This window comes from Pipistrellus hanaki, assembly GCF_964339955.1.
Source record: "Pipistrellus hanaki genome assembly, chromosome: 17".
NCBI classification, from domain to species: Eukaryota; Metazoa; Chordata; class Mammalia; order Chiroptera; family Vespertilionidae; genus Pipistrellus; species Pipistrellus hanaki.
The window spans coordinates 23,175,876-23,195,382 of NC_140519.1; the positions used below are offsets into that span (position 1 = coordinate 23,175,876).

At 39.2% G+C, this 19,507-nt stretch overlaps 1 protein-coding gene across 2 annotated transcripts in view; it reads left to right on the forward strand.

The window, feature by feature from the left end:
* TOX (thymocyte selection associated high mobility group box) overlaps positions 1–19,507 on the forward strand; it is a 298,686-nt gene that overhangs the window by 55,208 nt on the left and 223,971 nt on the right. The window contains exon 1 of one of the 2 annotated variants that reach the window (XM_084865104.1): positions 9,775–9,822. The exons of the other annotated variant lie outside the window; for it this stretch is intronic. Coding sequence (XP_084721230.1) covers positions 9,820–9,822 — 3 coding nt within the window. The 5' untranslated portion in view covers positions 9,775–9,819. Of the gene's footprint in view, positions 1–9,774; positions 9,823–19,507 lie in introns of those variants that run through there. 2 annotated transcript variants of the gene reach the window in all.

Below are 19,507 nucleotides of genomic sequence, written 5' to 3' on the forward strand. Positions count from 1 at the left end.
CTTCTAAAATATTTTTTTACTGCCTAACATAAAGGGTGGAAACAAGAATTCAATCACTTCCCAACACTGTAATGTGAACTATTTTCTTGATGTTCTCTACTCATTTCTGGCTACAATAATGAGAGTTCTTTTGAAACAATGCCACAAAGCAGCACTAACTATGTGCCCTCCCACACACTGTATATAAGGGAAGTCAAGTCGAGAACAATTTCACTAACTGTTTGCCAAGGTCAACTTTTCTGTTTTTCAAAGAGTAATGTGCTTTCCTTGAAAAATAATGTCATCCTTTCTGCATTGAAATATGGGGCTCCTGATATGGAATTCTTTCTCGAATAATAATATAAATGCATGTTATCTAATTTGACAGTAGACTACTGTATGGAGATTTAAGAAACAATGTTCGTATTAATTTTTTCAAGGGGGATATATTTATTCCTAGTTCTTTTTCCCCTGCATTCTGTGTCTTTACGAACTAGGCAATATTCCTATATAAAATGTTTTTAGAATATTTTTCTTTTTTTCTTTTTTTTTTTTTTTTTACCTTCCAATTAAATTATTTTCTCCCCATATCTGGAACGGGGAACCTGTGAGGGCTCATCTGATTTTTAGTTGCACATCAGAGCCTCACCTTCTCAGTCTCTCAGGAAGGCAACCTGTATGTGCACTTATTTAATTTTCGGGGACATGGGGTGAGGGCGGGGGGAGGGGAATAAAAAGATGCTTTGTAAGTACTGTTCCATTTACACTTTATAAAACAATTATAGCTAATGGGTTCTTACTTTCCTCATTACCTACACTCATGATCTGTTTAAAATACCTGTCCACACCCCCTCCCCCCGCTCCCCCTCTAAACACTAAGGGAAGAGATGCCAGTGCACCAGACCCTGGGTGAGTCACATCCTCTCTGGCCAGATTCCTCTCCTTTTAAAAGCGCTTTACCTTCTTGCCTCCTGGGCTCTAGGGACACCCCGCCTCGTCCTCACCTTGTGCAGAAGGTGGCGGGCAGGTTGTGCTTGCCGAACTGGACTGCAGACCTGGGGCTTTTTTTTCTTTTCCAACCAACAGGCAAAAGGCTCAGGTATAGGAGGCTCCTGCTAGACAGTGGCAGTGAGGAAACTGGGTGCGGGTGGGGAGTTGCATCGGGGAGCTTGTTGACCTTGGGTAGGCTGGGAGGTCAGGCTTCCGACCTTGGAGCAAACCACCTTGGAGCAAACCACCAGCAGGAGCTTTAGGGATTTGCAGCTGTTTTCTCACACTTGGGCCTGTGCACCATTGCCTGGGGCTGATCACAAGAGTGAGGCCATCTTTGTTTCCAAGCTTAGTGTCTCCAAATAGAAAAGAGGGGGAAAGAAAAGGATCAAGGTTCCTCCCTCAAGAAGCAAGCAGGTGGCTCCAGCTCCTTCCACTCAGTGGCAAGGTCTGACCTCAGCCCCTTCTCTCCACCACCTCCCTCCCCTCCCCCGCTTGTTCTGGGCCACTTGAAGGAACTGCTTCTGCCATGTCCCCTCCCACCTCCTTGTCATTTTGAGTGTGTGTTCCTGAAAATTGTCCTTCACTCCTTTCCCCGGAAGCCAAGCTCTTTCCCAAGCTCAGCTGTCCCAGGAGGCCACCACGGGTCCACCTGGGGGAGGTGAGCTATTCCAGCTTCCTTGACACAGTAAAGCACAGGGGCACGTGACATGCTTATTGCTTAGTTAGTTTCTCAAGCACACCAGGGTGTAGAGGAAGACCTGTTCACACAGCACAGTGACATGTATCTCACAACTGCAGAATATAGTCCCACCCCCACCGGAGCAGGGCTGACCCCTCTGTTTGTTGTCCACAGGCTGTTTCTAAATAACATTGGAAGAGTTGCTCTGCTGTTGCTCGTTGTGGAATTAGGAGCTTTAGGGAAGTGCAGTCCAACTCTTTGTATCTGCTAGAGCAGTTCTTAAGCACTTACAGGAATCATTTGCTGTCATAATCACTATTGCTAAAAAAAAAAAAAAAAAAAAATCTTTGATGATATTGATGGTAAATAATTAGGCACTGACCCTTCCTAAACTTTAGATGATGACTAAGGGGATACCTGTTATTATAGAAAATATGGAAAATGAAGCTATAAAATATGGAGTTCTAGCACTCGGCATGCTTTTATTCCATTATTTATATATGTAATATATAATTTTATCCCACTCATATCCAAACTGTTCTGTTTACTATATAGACTATATGGTGTGTGTGTGTGTGTGTGTGTGTGTGTGTGTGTGTGTGTGTGGTGTCAGAGAGAGAGAGAGAAAGGAGGAATATACTATCTATATAATAAAAGCATAATATGCTAATTAGACCAGACATCCTTCCACATGACCTTCTGGACAAAGCCAGGATTGCGAGGGAAGCCCGGTACCTGCTGATGGCCGGAGGGAATCCTGGGTCCTGGGTACCAGAGGGAAGCCAGTGCTGGCAGCCAGAGGAAAGAAGGCCTGCTCTTGCACGAATTCGTGCACTGGGCCTCTAGTTTATTTATATTCCAGCTACAAGCATGCGCTCTGGGGTAAGACAGTGTTACTGTAGGCAAGTTATTTCACATCTCTAAGCCTCAGGTGTTTGTTGTGAGGATTAAATGAGATACTAAGAATTGATTTTTATTGAATGCTCCCAAAGTCAGATATTGTTCTAAGCATTTTTTTTTTAACATAACGCCTCTTTTTAATTCTCACAACAAACCCTTGAGGTGTAATTTATGATACTTTGCCTTCCATTGTGTGTACAGCATAATTATAAAGAGCTTAGTGTAGTGTCAGAGGTATAGTAAGTACTAGCTATTTGCGTGTGGTTTTTTTTTCAAGCTATATATAGTAATAGGACATTTTATAACATACTTTTCATTTTATGTTTAACCATTTTCTCAGAATGGTATTTTTATTTAGACTTACTAGTTAATGTCTTCAAATAAAAATTAAAGGGTGTCTTTAGTACTCCTTATTAAAGGGATAAAATTCAGATTCTTACATTTATAAAGGCTAGGAATGGTTTTTCACATATTATCTCTTGTTCAAAATCAGCTCACTGTTTATCTCGACATGCCATGACCTTATCAGCATTTCCCAAGTGGAGAGTTAAAACGGAGAGAAATTAACTTGTAAACAAAGACGTGCTGCTTTTGCCTTTTCCTTTTTACTCCTCAGTTGGGATTCTAGAGGATGCACAGTTGATTTTTGTATCAGATACTTCCTATACAGGTGGACTATACAGGCTTTCCAGTTAGTGGAACTTGTAGTGCGAATTTCTGCTTTCATGGGTGTATCTTTCACACAATGAATGACACATGACAGCAGCTAATATTTTGCTCTTAGATTTCCATACGATAAAATTCAAGATAGCCAGGAAAGATGACCAGTGTTCACAGATTCCGTTTTTCACATCCGAGGTTGGGGTTGAGAATAACTTCCTACCGCCCTAAGGGCCGTTGTGAACAAAGTACTGAACACTTTTATTCTCACCCGTTTCCCGAAGGCACCTTCTTCTGGTTTTCATTGTCGTCGTATCAGTATCATTCTCGGGGCTCTGGGTTTGGAAAAACTTCCAGTGAAAACTGGAACAATTATTTATCTTTGCTAATTGGTATAGAATGTTTAGCAAAATGTTTTGATCTCCTTGGCAAAGGAAATGTTTATGGGCAGCGTCCAATGTCATGGTGCGACTTGGCAGTTCCTTGAAGTAAAATTACTTTAGGACTTCTAAGGGGTAACTGGAGCTTTTGCAATGGGGTGCCAGGGCCTGCCTAGAAGGGTGTTTGGCGATCCCTGCTCCTGTGTCTGAGACGTCTCCCCCTGTGTCCGGTGGAGCTGCAGGGAGGGACAGCCTGGGGCTTGGACAGACCTGCATGTGCTGGGAAGGCAGACCCAGGTGCCGGTCCGGAAAAGAAATTCAGACCTTCCCAGAGAATTCTGTGTTATTCTTAGGAAGGCCTTCTTCCCCGCCTGGAATTAAAGTACTTTCCACTTTATTTTTACCTTAAATTATGGAACCCTGTAATGATTTATTTTTGACCGAACCAACAAAACAACAACAAACCCCAACATAGCTGGTGTGAGGCAGGAACCAGCCTTTCTCCATAAGGCACCTTTATCGTGGATTCACTTTCCCATCTGGAGTTCGGTGGGTTTCTGGGCTTTTTCTTCGGTTCGGCCTAAGGTACGCTATTCCTAGTGGCTGCATTTGAAATCTCGTTTCCCAGCCCTGCCTCCTGGCTGCAGCCTTCTAGTTTCTGGGACCGATGCTAACAGGTTGAAGGGAGGCGTGGGGCATGAGAACTTGGCTGATGGGAGCGGGTAGAGGAAAGCCCTCCTCTGGTTTGCCTCAAGCAGAGGAATAAGTTCATCGGGTCCCAGCGTGCTACTATTGATCCAGGATAAGGCTCCCATTGGTTTACAACGGTGTTTGTCCCCTGGGGCCTGTTTGCAGCTGATCTGAGCATGAGATCACAGCAAGTCTACCCTTTTATCAACTCCAGGAGTACACACAGTAAGGCAGCAGACTGGTCCTCATCCAGCTCAGCTGGCATGATGCTCCCTGAGCGATGTCCCTGGAAAACTGAACCTCTTTTCTCCTTCTCTTTTTTCCCCTTCCCCCTTTCTCCTCCCCTCTCCTCCTCCTCCACCCTCATCTCCCTCCTTCCTCCTCCGCCCTCCTCCTTCCCCACCCCCATTCCTCCCTCCTCCTCCTCCTCCTCCTCCTCCTCCTTCCTTCTTTCTCTCCTCTTTCTCTCTCTCTCTCTCTCTCTCTCTCTCTCTCTCTCTCTCTCTCTCTCTCTCTCTCTCTCTCTCTCTCTCTCTCTCTCTCTCTCTCTCCCTCCCTCTCTCTCTCTCTCTCTCGGCTGTGGTGGCTAGTGGTACATGCTAGAGAATATCTCTATAATTTATGAGAGAGTGCACACTTAGAGGAATGTATTTGGTTTGTGGCAAGGAAACTTCCTTTTTCAAAATTATAACGGGCTAGTCTTTAATATAATTCTCAGAAGAACTCTGTTGGGGTTTTTTGGGTTGATTTTTTTTCTCTCTTTTGGTTTGTTTAGTGTTGTTGTTCCTGGAAAAGTTGCTAAACATATTTCTGAGGCAATATATTTGTCTCTGTCAAAGTTTTAATACCAAACCCCAAACCGTGCTCCCTTTTAATTACCAGCTCCTGACAATTGCAAATGACATGATACAAACCATAGAAGCCATTTCCAGTGAACTCATTACTGTAAGGAGAGATTGCTAAAAAGAAAGTGTCTGAGTGCTGACATCTGGGGACACTGGACAAGGCTTTAACATTGTCACGCAGTTAAAAATGTCTTCTTTCTGTCAGAGGACAGAGAGGAGTATGCAAAGATCGGGGTGATTCCTCTGTACCTGTGCTTGTTCATGAGCTGTTTATAGCAGGATTGATTACAGCTTAAATTATTTATGGGTATTATAGTGTAAGGATTTGATTACTACTTCAATAAATGGCTAATAGGTATATGTAACTCTAAAAGGCTGAAGAGTTTTGTTCATTCCTTTTTATCATCCATTTTCACTCATTGAGCCATGAACACTGGACAGGAGAGTGACTTCCAAGTAGGTTCCAGTGCTGGAAGTAACCACTCTTTCCCATTTCTTTAGTGTTTTTTCTAATATGATAAAAAGTAATTCTAGCCCTGGCCAGTGTGTTCAATGGTTAGAGGTCCCCCTCCACCCTCTGGGCCAAAGGGTCACAGGTTTGATTCCAGGTCAATGCTACATACCTGGGTTGTGGGTTTTCTCCCCACCTCAGGATGGGGCTCCTGTAGGAGGCAACCAGTTGATGAGTCTCTCTCACATCCATGCTTTTCTCTCTCTCTTTCCTCTCTCTCTCTCTCTCTCTCTCTCTCTCTCTCTGCTCCCCTCTTCTCTCCCACTCTCTGAAAAATCAATGGAAAAAATACCCTTGGGTGAAGATTAAAAAAAAAAAAAAGTAATTCTAGACTCCAGATGCGAAATTGAAAAACCATGTTAAATAAAGGTATGCATGATTTTTTTGTGTGTGAAAAAAAGAAAACCATATACTATATGCTTCTTTAGACTTGAGAAAATTTTTTTTTCACTTTACATAAAGTAGGTTTGGTCTTGAACGACTATAATCCTAAAAAGAGTGCCATTAAAACATGATGAAAGAATTCTCTTCTTGGATGACTGTTAAATGGAAATAGATTAGGTATTAGGATATCTCCAGACCTACGCTCAGGCCCCAGTCCTCAAACAGCGGCCATGTGTTCTCCATGCCACTGGCACATCCATCCACGTTCCCGGGATTCCATAAGGGAAGCAGAGCCTCCTGGGCAATAACTCTTCCTCTAACGCCTTTTGAAATGTATGACATTTAAAGGAAAAAATGGTATAAAAATGCCAGGACCAAACAGAACATGGTATAAAGACTAGGATCCTGGATATAAGACAACTGAGTTATTAGTCTTATAAAAGGAATGAAACAACAGTCAAGATTATGTTTTATGCTTTTTCTAGTTGAAACAGACCAATATATTTCGCAGACAAACCCGAGGAGAGACCAGAGGCAGTGCATGGAGAGATGCTTTCTTTGCCACAGAATGTGGGCAAACACAAACCATGTGCTCCGTGGATCTTTCCACTGGGGATTGAAAGGCATTGTAGTTTTATGGGAAGTAACTTTTTTTTTTCATTGTAACATATTAAAAGATAGAAAGGGAGAGAGAATTTCTGCGATTTTTTTTTTTGGGGGGGGGGAGGTTAATGTAGTGAGTGTTGGGGTATTTTTATGTTATCACTGAATGGCTTAGTCAGTGAGAGTATATGTTTGTGCATTAAGCAAAAACACTTGAACAAAATTATTTTTATCATAGAACCAAACATGGTTTGTTTGAGAGTATCTGTGATTTTTTTTTTCATCCAAGAAATGCCAAGGGCAGCCTCTGAAAGTCGTAATCATCATTACTTTTATCGCCATGTGAATTCCAAAGAAGTATTTAGATCTGTCTAAGTCTTGAACTCTTTGTAACTACATTCTTCATTACTCCGATTCAGGTTTTGGTCCTATAAGTGATATTGAAGTAGGGCATATTTTAAAATTTTTATTTTGGAGCTTCTGTATGTCAGGCCTTTTTCTAATAACTTCTCAAATGTTAACTCATTTAAGCCTCATAGCACCTCTGTGGCATATATTGCTAACATCCTGAGGAGCAGGCAAATATGGCAGCCCTATGTTACCAGAAGCGACTGAGGATCAGGGGTATTGAGGGATGTGCTCAGTGTCACCCAGCTGGTGAGTGGCACAGCTGGGCTTGAATGTGGATGGAATATGTTGCCTTTAGTAAAAACATAATAGCAGGTATGAATATTTATTCCACATATGCCCACTGCTGGTGGAGCAACTCACAGCCTTCTGGTAAATGGGAAACCGGGATTTCGGTTGTTAAGAATAGTCAATTAAAATCCATGCTTGAATTAATTTTGAAAATTAAACCTCTGAATTATTGATGCTGTGCCATTTCAGGTGTAGGTTATTATCAATTTCAGTAGAAAAGGTAAATGCTTATTTTTCTTTAAAAGAAATAAGCATTAATAATGTGATTTATCACTACATTGCATTTGATTTTATTTAAATTATTTATCCCATAGTGTAAAATTTCACTGCATGCTTTGCAAATGCACTAAATATTCATTGAAAAGCGATTTAAGTAAATTGTGAGTTAATATGTGAGGATATATTCTTGGCATGATTATAAGTGTAATTCTAAGAAAACACTTATACATATAAAATAATGTTATAATGACTTTTCATGCTTCCACTGCATATTCATAACATCTTCTCATCTCTATAAAAGAATGTAATGTAAAATTGTTATGAGATAATTTATCAGACTTTTATATTTCACCCAAACAGTTTTGTCATTTTAATATTGTATCAGATCAATATCCCATAGTTTTAGTTTTTTTGTGTGTTTTTTTTTCATCTGTAAATTCTTATCAGGGTTATGATTTTAACGGAAAAATAAAATAGCAAAACACAAGTTTTGGCAAACACACCCGCTGGTAAGAAAATAGAAATAGGATTGTTCAGATATGCTTATTTTATTGATTCACTAAATAGAGCTAATCAACTTCTCCATTTAATGTTTCAATCAAGAAAAAGCTGAAGTCAGGGCACTTTGGCGAATTTTAAATATCAGTTCACCTTTTCACATTGTACCATTTTGTGGCTTCCATGAGAAATCTAAACATTCAGCTTCATCCAATAGGTATTTTTTAAACATCTACCAGTGGCCCAGATTGTTTATGAAAGTTTAAAAAATTCAAAATAGATTTTCCTTATTTGTTTCAAAGACTCAGGTTGAGTAGAGCCACTTCGGATGTACCAGGAAAAGTGGTACAGTTTTCCACTAATATGCAACTTGTGTTTGTTTTAAAGTTACCAGTTGTATTTGTGTCCAGAAGATACTAAAACCTCAATAGCTATTTGAGTTATCTGATAGAATCCCAACTTTTGTATGGATTATTTTGGAGTTATTCATTGCCCTCAATAATTCTTAACCTACTGCTTTCTTTATACATCAATTAAAGGAAGCTGCATCTTTATCAGAGAGTGGAAATAGGTTCCTTTGCAAAAGGAACCAAATCTGTCTCATTCTCTTCAGTATAACGCTCCCTCCTATTAAGTAGTATGAAGGTTATTTTGTAGATACCAAATGGCTCTCTCTATATGCTGATGTCAAATGTTAAAGATATATCATCAACAACCCTTCTTTTATTCTTAATGTCATCTAAAATTGTCCTGAGTCAGCTGATAATTTTATGCCAGAGAGCAATCACACACACACACACACACACACACACACACACACACACACACACACACACATATATATATATATATATATATATATATATATATATATATATATATATATTGTATGACCAGTTTCTAGTATGGCGCCTCTCATATAATAGATTCCCATAAATATTTGATGATGAATGATTGATCTTTCAAGCAAAGAATGATTTAGTACTTTTTATCAGGAATAATGGAAAGTTTCACTATTGGAAATACTGCAGAATGCAACACACATCATGCAGCTGAGCTTTTGCAGTTTTGTTCTTACATCTGTTTCACGGCAAAAACAAAAACAATTGAAACTGTCAGAGTGAAGGCATAAAGGATAAAAAATACTTATGCAACCAATGTTGGGTGATTCAAATATAAAATACAGAAGGTCACCTTGAACTTCTTGCTTGATACACAGAGGTTTTAGAACATCTGCAGTATTTTTATATTATTACAAGGAGTTAGGATGAAGTAAGAGCATGGGCTTTTCCTCTTTACATTCATGTTTTAAAATGTACAGTAGAGTTCAATTAACCTAGTATTAACTTTGTGGTGTGGGGAAAATCTCAGTGAAAGATGATATAGTTCAGATTTTACTTAATTTGTGAGCCTGATGGCCCTTTAAGGTCTGGATCAAGAAAATGAAGTGTTGGTAGGTGGGTGTTTCACTCTTTGATTTATAATTTCTAATATGTGGGTAGTCTTGTGTCATTCCTACGACACTTTCACAAACACTACCTATGCTCATCCTAAGAGTAGTCCTGGGAGGGACACTCAAGGCCTTCCTTCCCTGGCAACTCCGAGTCCAATCCCCCATCAACTGGAGAGGTTGCTTCACGGTGCCCGCTCTCCTCCTGCACTTGCATTCATTCTGACTGCATGCAAGCCTTACAGTGGGACACGAGTTACAGTAAATCGTCACAAACACGAACTTCTAAGCCGTCCTATATTTAGCATGAGGCTTAGAAGAGGGCATGGATGGTAAGTACACCAGGGAACGGGTGACTGCAAAGCAGCCTCACTGGGAACGAATCTGGGCTCGGGTAGCGGGCTTCTGAAACGGCTCCTGTCACGCATCCCCTGGATGTGTTTGAGTGCTTTTTCTTAGTGTGACTGTATAATACAAGATCATATACTTCTTTCTTTCCCTTTTCAAAGCCTGCCTAGTATAGAAGCCCCCGTCACTCCACTCTGCTCTCCTCTGTGACTACATTCCACAAGAGAGGCGAACTTTCTAAATACTCAGATTTCAAACAGATTCACTTTCTTTTTTGGAAACTATAAAGCACTCTGTGATCCATAGAAGTGGTTTAACTCGGGAGTTCATAAAGGTATCAGTAGCCAGCAGAAAGATTCTGCTACCTGAGTGTTTGAAAAAACCATTGTTTGAAATTCTATTGAAATCTTTTCACAGAGGATTTAAAATAATTTATAGATTAGAAAACCAGAGAGCTGGGCAACTTCACCACGGTGCTGTTTTTAGTTGGCTGAATAATTGCGTAGCTATCGGTCTTTAGTTATCTTATTCAGTGAAGGGATTTTTCTCCTCTTAACTCTAGTTTCTAGTACTTGGTGCTTTGTTATATTGTAGATATGATCATTTGCACATTGGATTTCATCTATATTAAAAAGTTGAAAACGATATTGAAGTTTCAACTCTTCTCAGTCTAATCTGCAGATTTAAAAAAAAATGCACATTTTCTCTAGTTTATTTAGGAGAACAGGAAATAAAACCATGGAGTCTTTGTCATCCATTGAAGAGGAGAGTTTATTGATCAGCTACTTAATTGCCTTTGATTCTCTGAGTGACCACGTAATTGCCAAGTGAAGCCTGAGCAACATTTGTTAGCAGTTGAGTGATTAATGAACTGCTCCGTTTCTAAGTTGAAGGAGCAAACTGACTTATCGTATGGATTCAAATACAGTGAAGATGCTTAAAGCATTTCTGTTCTCTTTTGTATCACCAGCTTTGTAAGAATGTTTATTAACTGATCAAATAATAATTGACAGACAAATTAATCTGCTTATAAAGTCATTGAAAATGGGTCAATGGAATAGATTTCAAATTAGCTAAGAAGAGCTTATGGTTAATTCTGTTTAGGAACTTGAATGAATTAAAATATTTTGAAAGTGTTTATTTTTTGAAATAACTATATTCATATATTAATCTTTACTAGGTTTATGCATACTTATGTAAGCATAATAGTATGCTACATGATATAAATACAAATTATCCTGTATAATAAAAGGTTAATATGCAAGTTATCCCCTTGACCAGGAGTTCAACCAGGAGTACTCCCAGAAGATCGACCAGGGTGTGGGCCCAGCTGGCCAACCACCCACACTCCCTCACCTTGGCTGCTCAGGCCCTGTTGCCCCCCTTTGGGGTAGGCAGACCGGACCCCTTCCATGCATGAATTTGTGCACTGGGCCTCTAATTTTTAATATAGGGTGTTACTTAATGTTTGAGGATGGTTGGTAATGGGTTTCATTTTTTCCCCTCAATTCATTCATGATAGCATGAAAAATGAGGACACTTCTAAGAAAGTTCCTTTCTTTGCTTGCTTTTTGCAAGAAGGTATGTTAATTTGAAATTAGAAGACCAGAAATTTTGTTCTATTATTTCTAAAATTCTGAGTTTTGGGGGTGCCTTCCCTAGGCTTCCTGGTGTTTTAGTCTTTTAATCAGTAAAATAGGGAAATATCTGCAGTGCTCATTCAAATGGTGAGCTTGCAGGAATCTGCCTGGGCTGTAGACTGGGAGGTCCCTGAAGATCCAGATGGGAGGGATGGTGAGAGGCAACGGAATAGGTTGGTCAGTTCAGTGGCTTCCTGGTTATTGCCATCGAAAATGGCAAATAAGGAATTAGCCTGTTACCATCGAACTGTAACCTGCCAGAATATGAAGCTACTTTCATTGGGCTTAAAGAGAAGACTTCATAATGCAGGGCAGGCGGCTGACTCTGAAATGCTTTCTGATTCTGAGGTACCGAGTAGCTGTGACTGCATCCTTTGGGACAATGTTCATTTGACCTTGTGGACGAAGGAAATAGAGCTCATTTACTCTTAGGAAAATTGTGGTTTTCTATAAACATTTCCTTCAGATTTCAGCCTGAAGTTGCATTAGTGTAATAACAATGGTTGTCAACAATTATGTTCTATTGAATTCATTTCCACTCCGAGTATTAGTCCACATTATGGCTGGATTTTTTAAATCCATGTGTCACTAAATTGCAGAAACTCTCGTTTAACATAGTACTCTCTTTTTGTACATGATGCAGAAATGGAAACTCTGAATAAAATTTGTCATTTAATGACTGCAATTACTTTTCTCATGATTCAATTAATATTGTTTATTATTTCATCCTGTGATATTTTGCAATGAGTTTGTTTAGATGGTGGTTTTGTTTTTTGTTTTGTTTTTGGCTCCGTTTTGAAAATTCTCTGAACTGTGTCTAAGTGCTTTGTTTGCAAAACAATTTTCAGTTTTATCCTGGGTTAATTGTGGAATTCTCAATATAAACTAGCATGTTGTTAAAAGACTGCATTTAATTAATTTCACAGTGAGTGTATGAATGTATTGTTGCCAGCAGTGAGGAGAAATACTTGAAAAGCTGGAACTTTTCTCTCTCTCTCTTCTCTTCTCTCTCTCCTCTCTCTCTCTCTCTCTCTCTCTCTCTCTCTCTCTCCCTCCCTCCCTCCCTCCCTCCCTCCTTCCCTCCCTCCCTCTCCTCCCTCCCTCCCTCCCTCCCTCCCTCCCTCCCTTCTTCCCTCCCTCCCTCCATGGGCACATTGCTCCTCTAGCCTGGTCTACTCCATGGGGGGTGGGATTATTACCAGTGGTAGCCATGGACTACGTGCTGTGCTCTCTGTGATTTAAAAAAAACATGGTACCAGGGTATGAGTGACATCAGTTGACTTTGACTCAAGGTCCAGAGCATTACTTTCCAACAGGAAGAGGGTGTTTGTCCCTTCAGTGCCTCAGTTGCTCCCTGTTTGTCAATGACGAACCTTTGGCAATCCTGAGTTTCATTAGCACCTCAGTTATTTAATTCTCAGAAATTGCGACTCACCCATCAGACCCTCCAGACTGATGTGTTGATGCTGCTTTAGCAATGGGCAAATGTGGCTGTCTCAAATGAATAGCAAAGGTTTTTTTTAAAAAATCCTTATTAAATATTCAATTTATAAGATGCTTCTGCAATGCCATCTTGTATATCTGTGGAATGTACCATGGCCTGGCACATGGTAGGCTCTCCATATATATGGGATTTATGTTATTATAACCTGTGTTGTTGTCAAATGAATAATTAATGAAATCATGCAATGTGAAGGCTAAAAATCACTGCATACCACATGTTTCTGTAGCTGGTTTAGTTCCTTAAAGGTCGGTACACATAGACTGTGTACTGAGACCCTAAGTCTAGATAATGGCAGTCACCAACGGGGGCAAACATAGGCCTGAGTTGTGGTTGCCAATGACTGGTAAGGTATGTGAACTCAACCCAGGGCACCCTGAGTGACTCAGTGATGCAGCTGGAGCCCTGTTTAAGTTCTGACTTTCTGGTAAAATCTCCCTGGAGCCTGGAGCCAAGGGCAAAAGAAACCCTTCACACATTTTGGCAATATATATATATATATATATATATATATATATATATATATATATTATATTATATATAAAACTTTTATATATAGTTTTATAAAAGTCAGCTTCTCCTAAATCACTCTTGAATCCTTTCCTGAGTTAGATGAGATTAGTAGGTTTTTTCCCAGGCAGAACAGAGGTAGAATGGAACGAGAGAACCCAGATTTTACTCATCTGATCTGGATGTTTTTGAACACTGGCTGCGCCTTGCTTTGCATGGGAAGACAGATTGGGACTCGTTTTAACGTGAGTGACTGTGGAGGGACTCGAGGCTCTCTAGAATTCAGAGCGACCTTGCTGTATTCTAGAAGACTGAACTACTGTGCATCTAGATTGTGCCATTATTCAAAAAGTAGCCATGAGTGGGAAATTGAATCCTTCCCAGTAAACATCCAAAGGCTTGCTTTGCAGACTGAGCAGCAGAATTATTTTTTGCACCAGTTATAAGCTGGTCTATGGATTATTTACAAAATATATTCTTGTGCTCTGAGACATTTTTGAAAAATCTTTTATTACCACCATCACATAAACTTAAGAAAGAACAGCTGTGTTCTATCAAAGGTGAGGCTGTCTTTCATATTCCAAAAGAAACAGAATGTGTTTGTTCCCAAAGATAGCTCATTTAAGCAGTGATTAAGAAAAAATTGTGTCTACAGGTAAAGAAGTAATTTTTTTTTAAAGGAAGCATGTGAAAGTACAAAAGAAAATATAAATAGTTGAAAAGAGAACAAGACTGTATAGGGAAAAAAGCGAGCCTGATTTTCAGGCAAATAATAAATACATTTTAAATCCCATCATTCTTTCCTTTTAAGAGAGTTCTATACAAAGGTGGATGTATGCCATTTTGGTTAGGAGAATGATATGGACAGGGTTAACTGGACTGGTGACCTAAGTTTTCTAGGCCATTCCACTACTAATAATTTAAGTGAATTTTTGAAAGCAGCAAAATGTGGCTAGCCAATTATTTAAACGTACTACTAATCAGTTATTCATTTTCTGTTTTCTTGTCTTTAATAAGTACTCAGTATATAATATGTTTCCTTTAAGAGGACATTGATGTGAGTGACACCACCTATTCTTAAAGGTGCACACTCCAACTTTTGTGTATCTTCACACATGTACAAGGAAGAAAGGTGTTGTGTATTGAAAGAGTTCCCTTGTAGAGGTTTAAAATACTCTATTATACTTCAACAAAAAAGTGAACTTTGGAAACTTTTAATTATTTATTGTAAGTGTGTGGGGGGGGGGGTGGAAAATAATATATATATATATCTGGAGAAATAAGCTAATTTACTTTAAATCATAAAATAGTTTTCAGAAAACGAACTGAAATGGGCTGGGTATTAAATGTTAAAATGTCCTGTTTTCTCCACTGGGGCTTCAAAAGCACCCTCGTGGCCTCTGGGGATGTGGACTGGGAATTGACCCTGTAGGCAGCGAGGAACAGGTGGGAAAAAGTGTCTTTGAGGAAGAGTGCACTTGTAATAGCAAGTTGCCATAGTCAACTTTCACCTCTGCCAAATGTGTGATTGGCTTAAGCTACTTATATTTTCAAATCTGTTAATTATTCACAGTTTTGGCAGAGCTGTTGCTTCTCACAGTGTTGGTGGCTGTCATCCACTTTTTTTTTTTTTTATGAGTTCCGTGAAAGGGAAATTGGAATTATTCTTTTTTTTTTCCTTCCTGAGCTTTTGATGATACCGCCATAGTTTTTCTGAATTCAAAACAGTTTCACAGTTTTATCATGGAATGGGTGCTAACTTCCCATCATAATTCTGTGGTTTAAGAAAAAAATGTTATACCAAAACTGGCTCAAGGAAATAGCTATGTAAGGAGGATTTGATGGGTTCCAAAAGAGAAAAAGGAACAGAAAAAAGGAAGAGTAGATTTTGCGGTTGCAAGACTTATGGTTTAGGTACCCCTTGGGATTGAGTGCTGCTCAAAGACAGGAAGTATCCATTCATAAGTCTTGGGTCCTTTCTACTGTATTTGGTATCATAATTTAAATGAATTCAGGGCTGAATGCCAGCATCAATCAGTTCCACATGTTTGATCAAATCTCCATTATTGTCTACAGAGTCCTTTCAAAAAAGAAGCATACTTTAATAGAGGAATGACAGAGCTACTTTAGGATACCCCTGCATCTGGCATTCCTGGCTAGTGGAGGAAGTCATAAAGTTGATCCCATGTTCTATCATGAATATGTTTGCAGGAATTTATAGACCCAAATATTATATATCTCCTTTAACACTACACAATTAATCTAAAAGTACTGCCATTGTTTGAAACAAGTTGGGAAACCTCTTCTATAATTTTCTATAGGAAAAATATTATGAACCATGAAAATGTATATGTATTAGTTATTTACTTTACATTATTTTATAGTCATCCTGCTACCCCAAATATTATCTATTATATTCATTAACTTTGATCTGATTTTTTCCCTATGATTTAAATATAGCAAAGTTGGAAGTTGAAAGGTTTTTTTTAAACCAAGTTGAATTCCACCATAACATTTTGTTATACTTGCTCTAAGACATAGCTCTAATACATAGCTGATTGACTTTTTGATAGTTTCTCCAAATATAATTCACCCTAAAAATAAGATGTTCCTACCAACACACACCACATCAGGACATAAGGGAAGGTAGATAATTCCAAAACAAAAATTTTGAGATGAAAATAGACCCATTCAAATGTTATCAAGTGACTTCAGTATTTTAAAGACAGACTAGCTAATATCTATGGTTAAGTTCTTTATATCTGCTTAAAAATTAGTTAATACTTTAGAGTCACAGCTCATTTATGACAACTTTGCTATAAGATTCGGTTTGGTCTAGATCAAGACATCTATAAGTACACGAAAGTAAATTTAAAGCTACATAATAAAAACCAGGCATATGGACTTTTAACAATCGGTAAAAATTAATTTATTCATACCTGTGATGTGAAAATGTTGATTCCCCAATCTCTCCATAATACTAAAACTACAACCAGTTCCTATCGGGAATTAAATTATTCTTTATTGTTCTTCCCTTGTTAACTTTATGCATTCATATATAAAGGTATGTGACATCAACCAAGGATATTTATTTACCTTAAAAATGCTAAAGTGTCCTCTGGCTTTAAAATTCTTTGATTCCATAAGCTCTCAAATGTCTATATGCTTTTAGTATCAAGTATTCACATTTGAAGGGTAACATAGATGTGAATGACAGGAAATGATGTTTGGCTCACCAACTTCTTATCCTTGATGGGAACTACTTTAGGCTCCTTGACAAGTAATGTGCATGCCCATAAATATCAAATTCCTGCAGTCTTGGATTTGCTGGGCTCCTAACCCTTTACCATTAGTGATCGGAATCCTTTAATACCGCACATAATTGGGATTTTATTGGAAATCCCGGTGGCTGTAGGATAAGTGTTCCTGTCTGAAGGAAGCACACTCTGTGGAAATGAAAACTTGACAGAATTTTCCTACAGTGGCATTTGATCTGGCAATGTGTTAAGGAGTTCTACAGCCACAGTAATGCAAGAGAAACTTACATAAATATTTCTGAAGGATTATAAATAAACAGATTAAGAGAAAATTCTAGAATTGTAAACACAGACGAGACCTCTGAGAGACTATTCAGTTCAGTCTCCTCTATTTACATGGAAGGCAATGGAGGGTCACTCAGTAAGGCTGACAGTTGGGGTTGATTCCATGGACTTGCCAAAATTCATTTATGTAATGAAGAGCAGAACCCAGACAAGAACACAAGTCTCCTCTGTTCCACGCTTGTTTTTTTGTTTGTTTGTTTGTTTTGTTTTATAATATGTCAACTATTCTTAAAATAAAATTTGTAACTATTATATATAGCTAAAAACACCAGGCTGCAGAGATTGAGAAACTTGCTCAAGTTGGACTGTAAGTGAGTGGCCACGTTGGGATTCAATTCAGGCTCACTGGTTCTAGATTGCACACTCTTAATCACAAACTGGAATAGCTGTGAGTGAGTGAGTGAGTGAGTGAGTGAGTGAGTGAAAGAATAAATTAATATGTTTAGAGGCAGAAAGGATCTGGGACTCACTGGTTGGAGAAAGATACAAGAGGTTGATGTTAAATTGAGATTGTGCATTTTCAAAGGAAAAAAGGGTAAAGGGCATTCTGGGTAAGAGGCATTGACTCCAGGAGGCGCCTGGTGAGTCTGGGAGCACTGATGTCTCTAAAGTGTGTGTGGGCTAGTGGACTGAGAAGGTACTGAAACAACGTGATTTGCTTCAGATGGTGAGGGCTGACTGTGCTATATTATAAAATTTAAAATCAATCCAGCAATCAAGAAGAAAGGGAGGATGCCTGGCTGATGGGTATTGATCAGTGGTTGAGCATTGATCTGTGAACCAGGAGGTCACAGTTCAATTCCGGTCAGGGCACATGCCAGGGCACATGCCAGGGTTGTGGGCTCAATCCCCAGCGTGGAGCCTGCAGGATTCCCCATGATTCTCATCATTGATGTTTCTCTCTCTCTCTTCCTCTCCCTTCCTCTCTGAAATCAATAAAAAATCTATTTAAAAAATGAAGAAAGGGAGGAAAGTAATATCCATTATACTTAGTAAATGCTAGGTGCTTTAATGCTTTACACACAGGCATGCATGTGTGTGCTCGTTCCCTCCCTCCTATGAGGCACTTCCCACCTTCCTGCCTGTGGCCAAACGTCTCACTGCTAGCAAGTGACTGAAGGATGGGATTGTGACAAGCTCCATCTGATGCTAAAGCTCGTTTTTTATCTCACCTGCTTGCAGAGGGCCAGTGTCAGTTTAGAAGCGAGGGTGTGGCCTGATCACATTTGTTTGGTTTTCAGCAATAACAGAAGAGCCAGGGAGGGTGGACTAGGGAGGGGAGAGGCAGGGGTTAGGGAGACCAGCAAGGTCTTATCCGAGACCAGAGGAAGCAAACATGTTTCCTAAGGCAGTGGCACTGAAGCTCCAAAGGCACTTGTGATTTGAGACTCTTCAAAACTACCTTTAGATTTTACAGTCAGAGCCTGCTCTGTGGGTGCTGAGCTAACATGGCCCCTGTGACTCAGCAGCAGTGGGTAATTGGGTCTGGAGCCCTTCAGCAGTTGGCCAGGGCACGAGGCTGATCCCTTGGTGAACAGAATTTGGTCATGTTGACAGTTGTACACTCAAATGGCTTGTTAATTTAACTAATGAGTAGGAGTTTGTGCACAGAATATGAGCACTCAATTAGTGTTGTTGAGCCTGACGAAATGCCCATCATTGGTGGGTGGGAGATTATTGTTGAACCTACTCTGAGAGGACTCAAACTTCAGTTGTTGCTGATGGTCTAAGATGGCAGATTCCATATTTTCTGAGATGGAAGGAAACTGGTGCTTCTCAGAGTTCAGTTATGACAAAATTATTTTTCCTACTTGTGACTTTCTCAAGTTAAGGAACATTAGAATTACCATAATTTAAGGGGGCTTTTTCATTTGTCCTTTAATGGATATAAAACTATGTGAGTAAATTAGAATAAGTATTAACTATAAAGTGTTCATTAAATAAATAATGTGTTTTTTCTTGAGAAAACAAAATTTTAAAAATATTTTTGAATAAACTCTCCTCTGTCCAAAACCAGAAGATAAATGCATAAAGGCCTTATACACTATTACTGAGTATTTTTCTGAAGGAAAACAAACAACAAAAACCCACAACCTTTTTCAGCAATTCATAAAAATGTTTTAGATTCTTTGATATTTAGCCTAAAGGGATGCCAGAATGAGGTAGTTAGGGTAATGATAAGAGACAAATGAAGAAAAATGGACAATGGAAGGACATTATCCTATTAGAAGAATAATGAGAGGGAATAAGAAATAAAGAAAGGAGGGGAGCATTAATGAAAACGAGCGAGGAAATGAATTGTGTGTAAGGAAATAATGAGGATATAAACAAAAAGCCTTTCTCCTGTAGCTGCATGTTTACTCGTCACCACATGAGGAAGTATAGAACACTATTGAATGGTAAACAACCCAAAGCA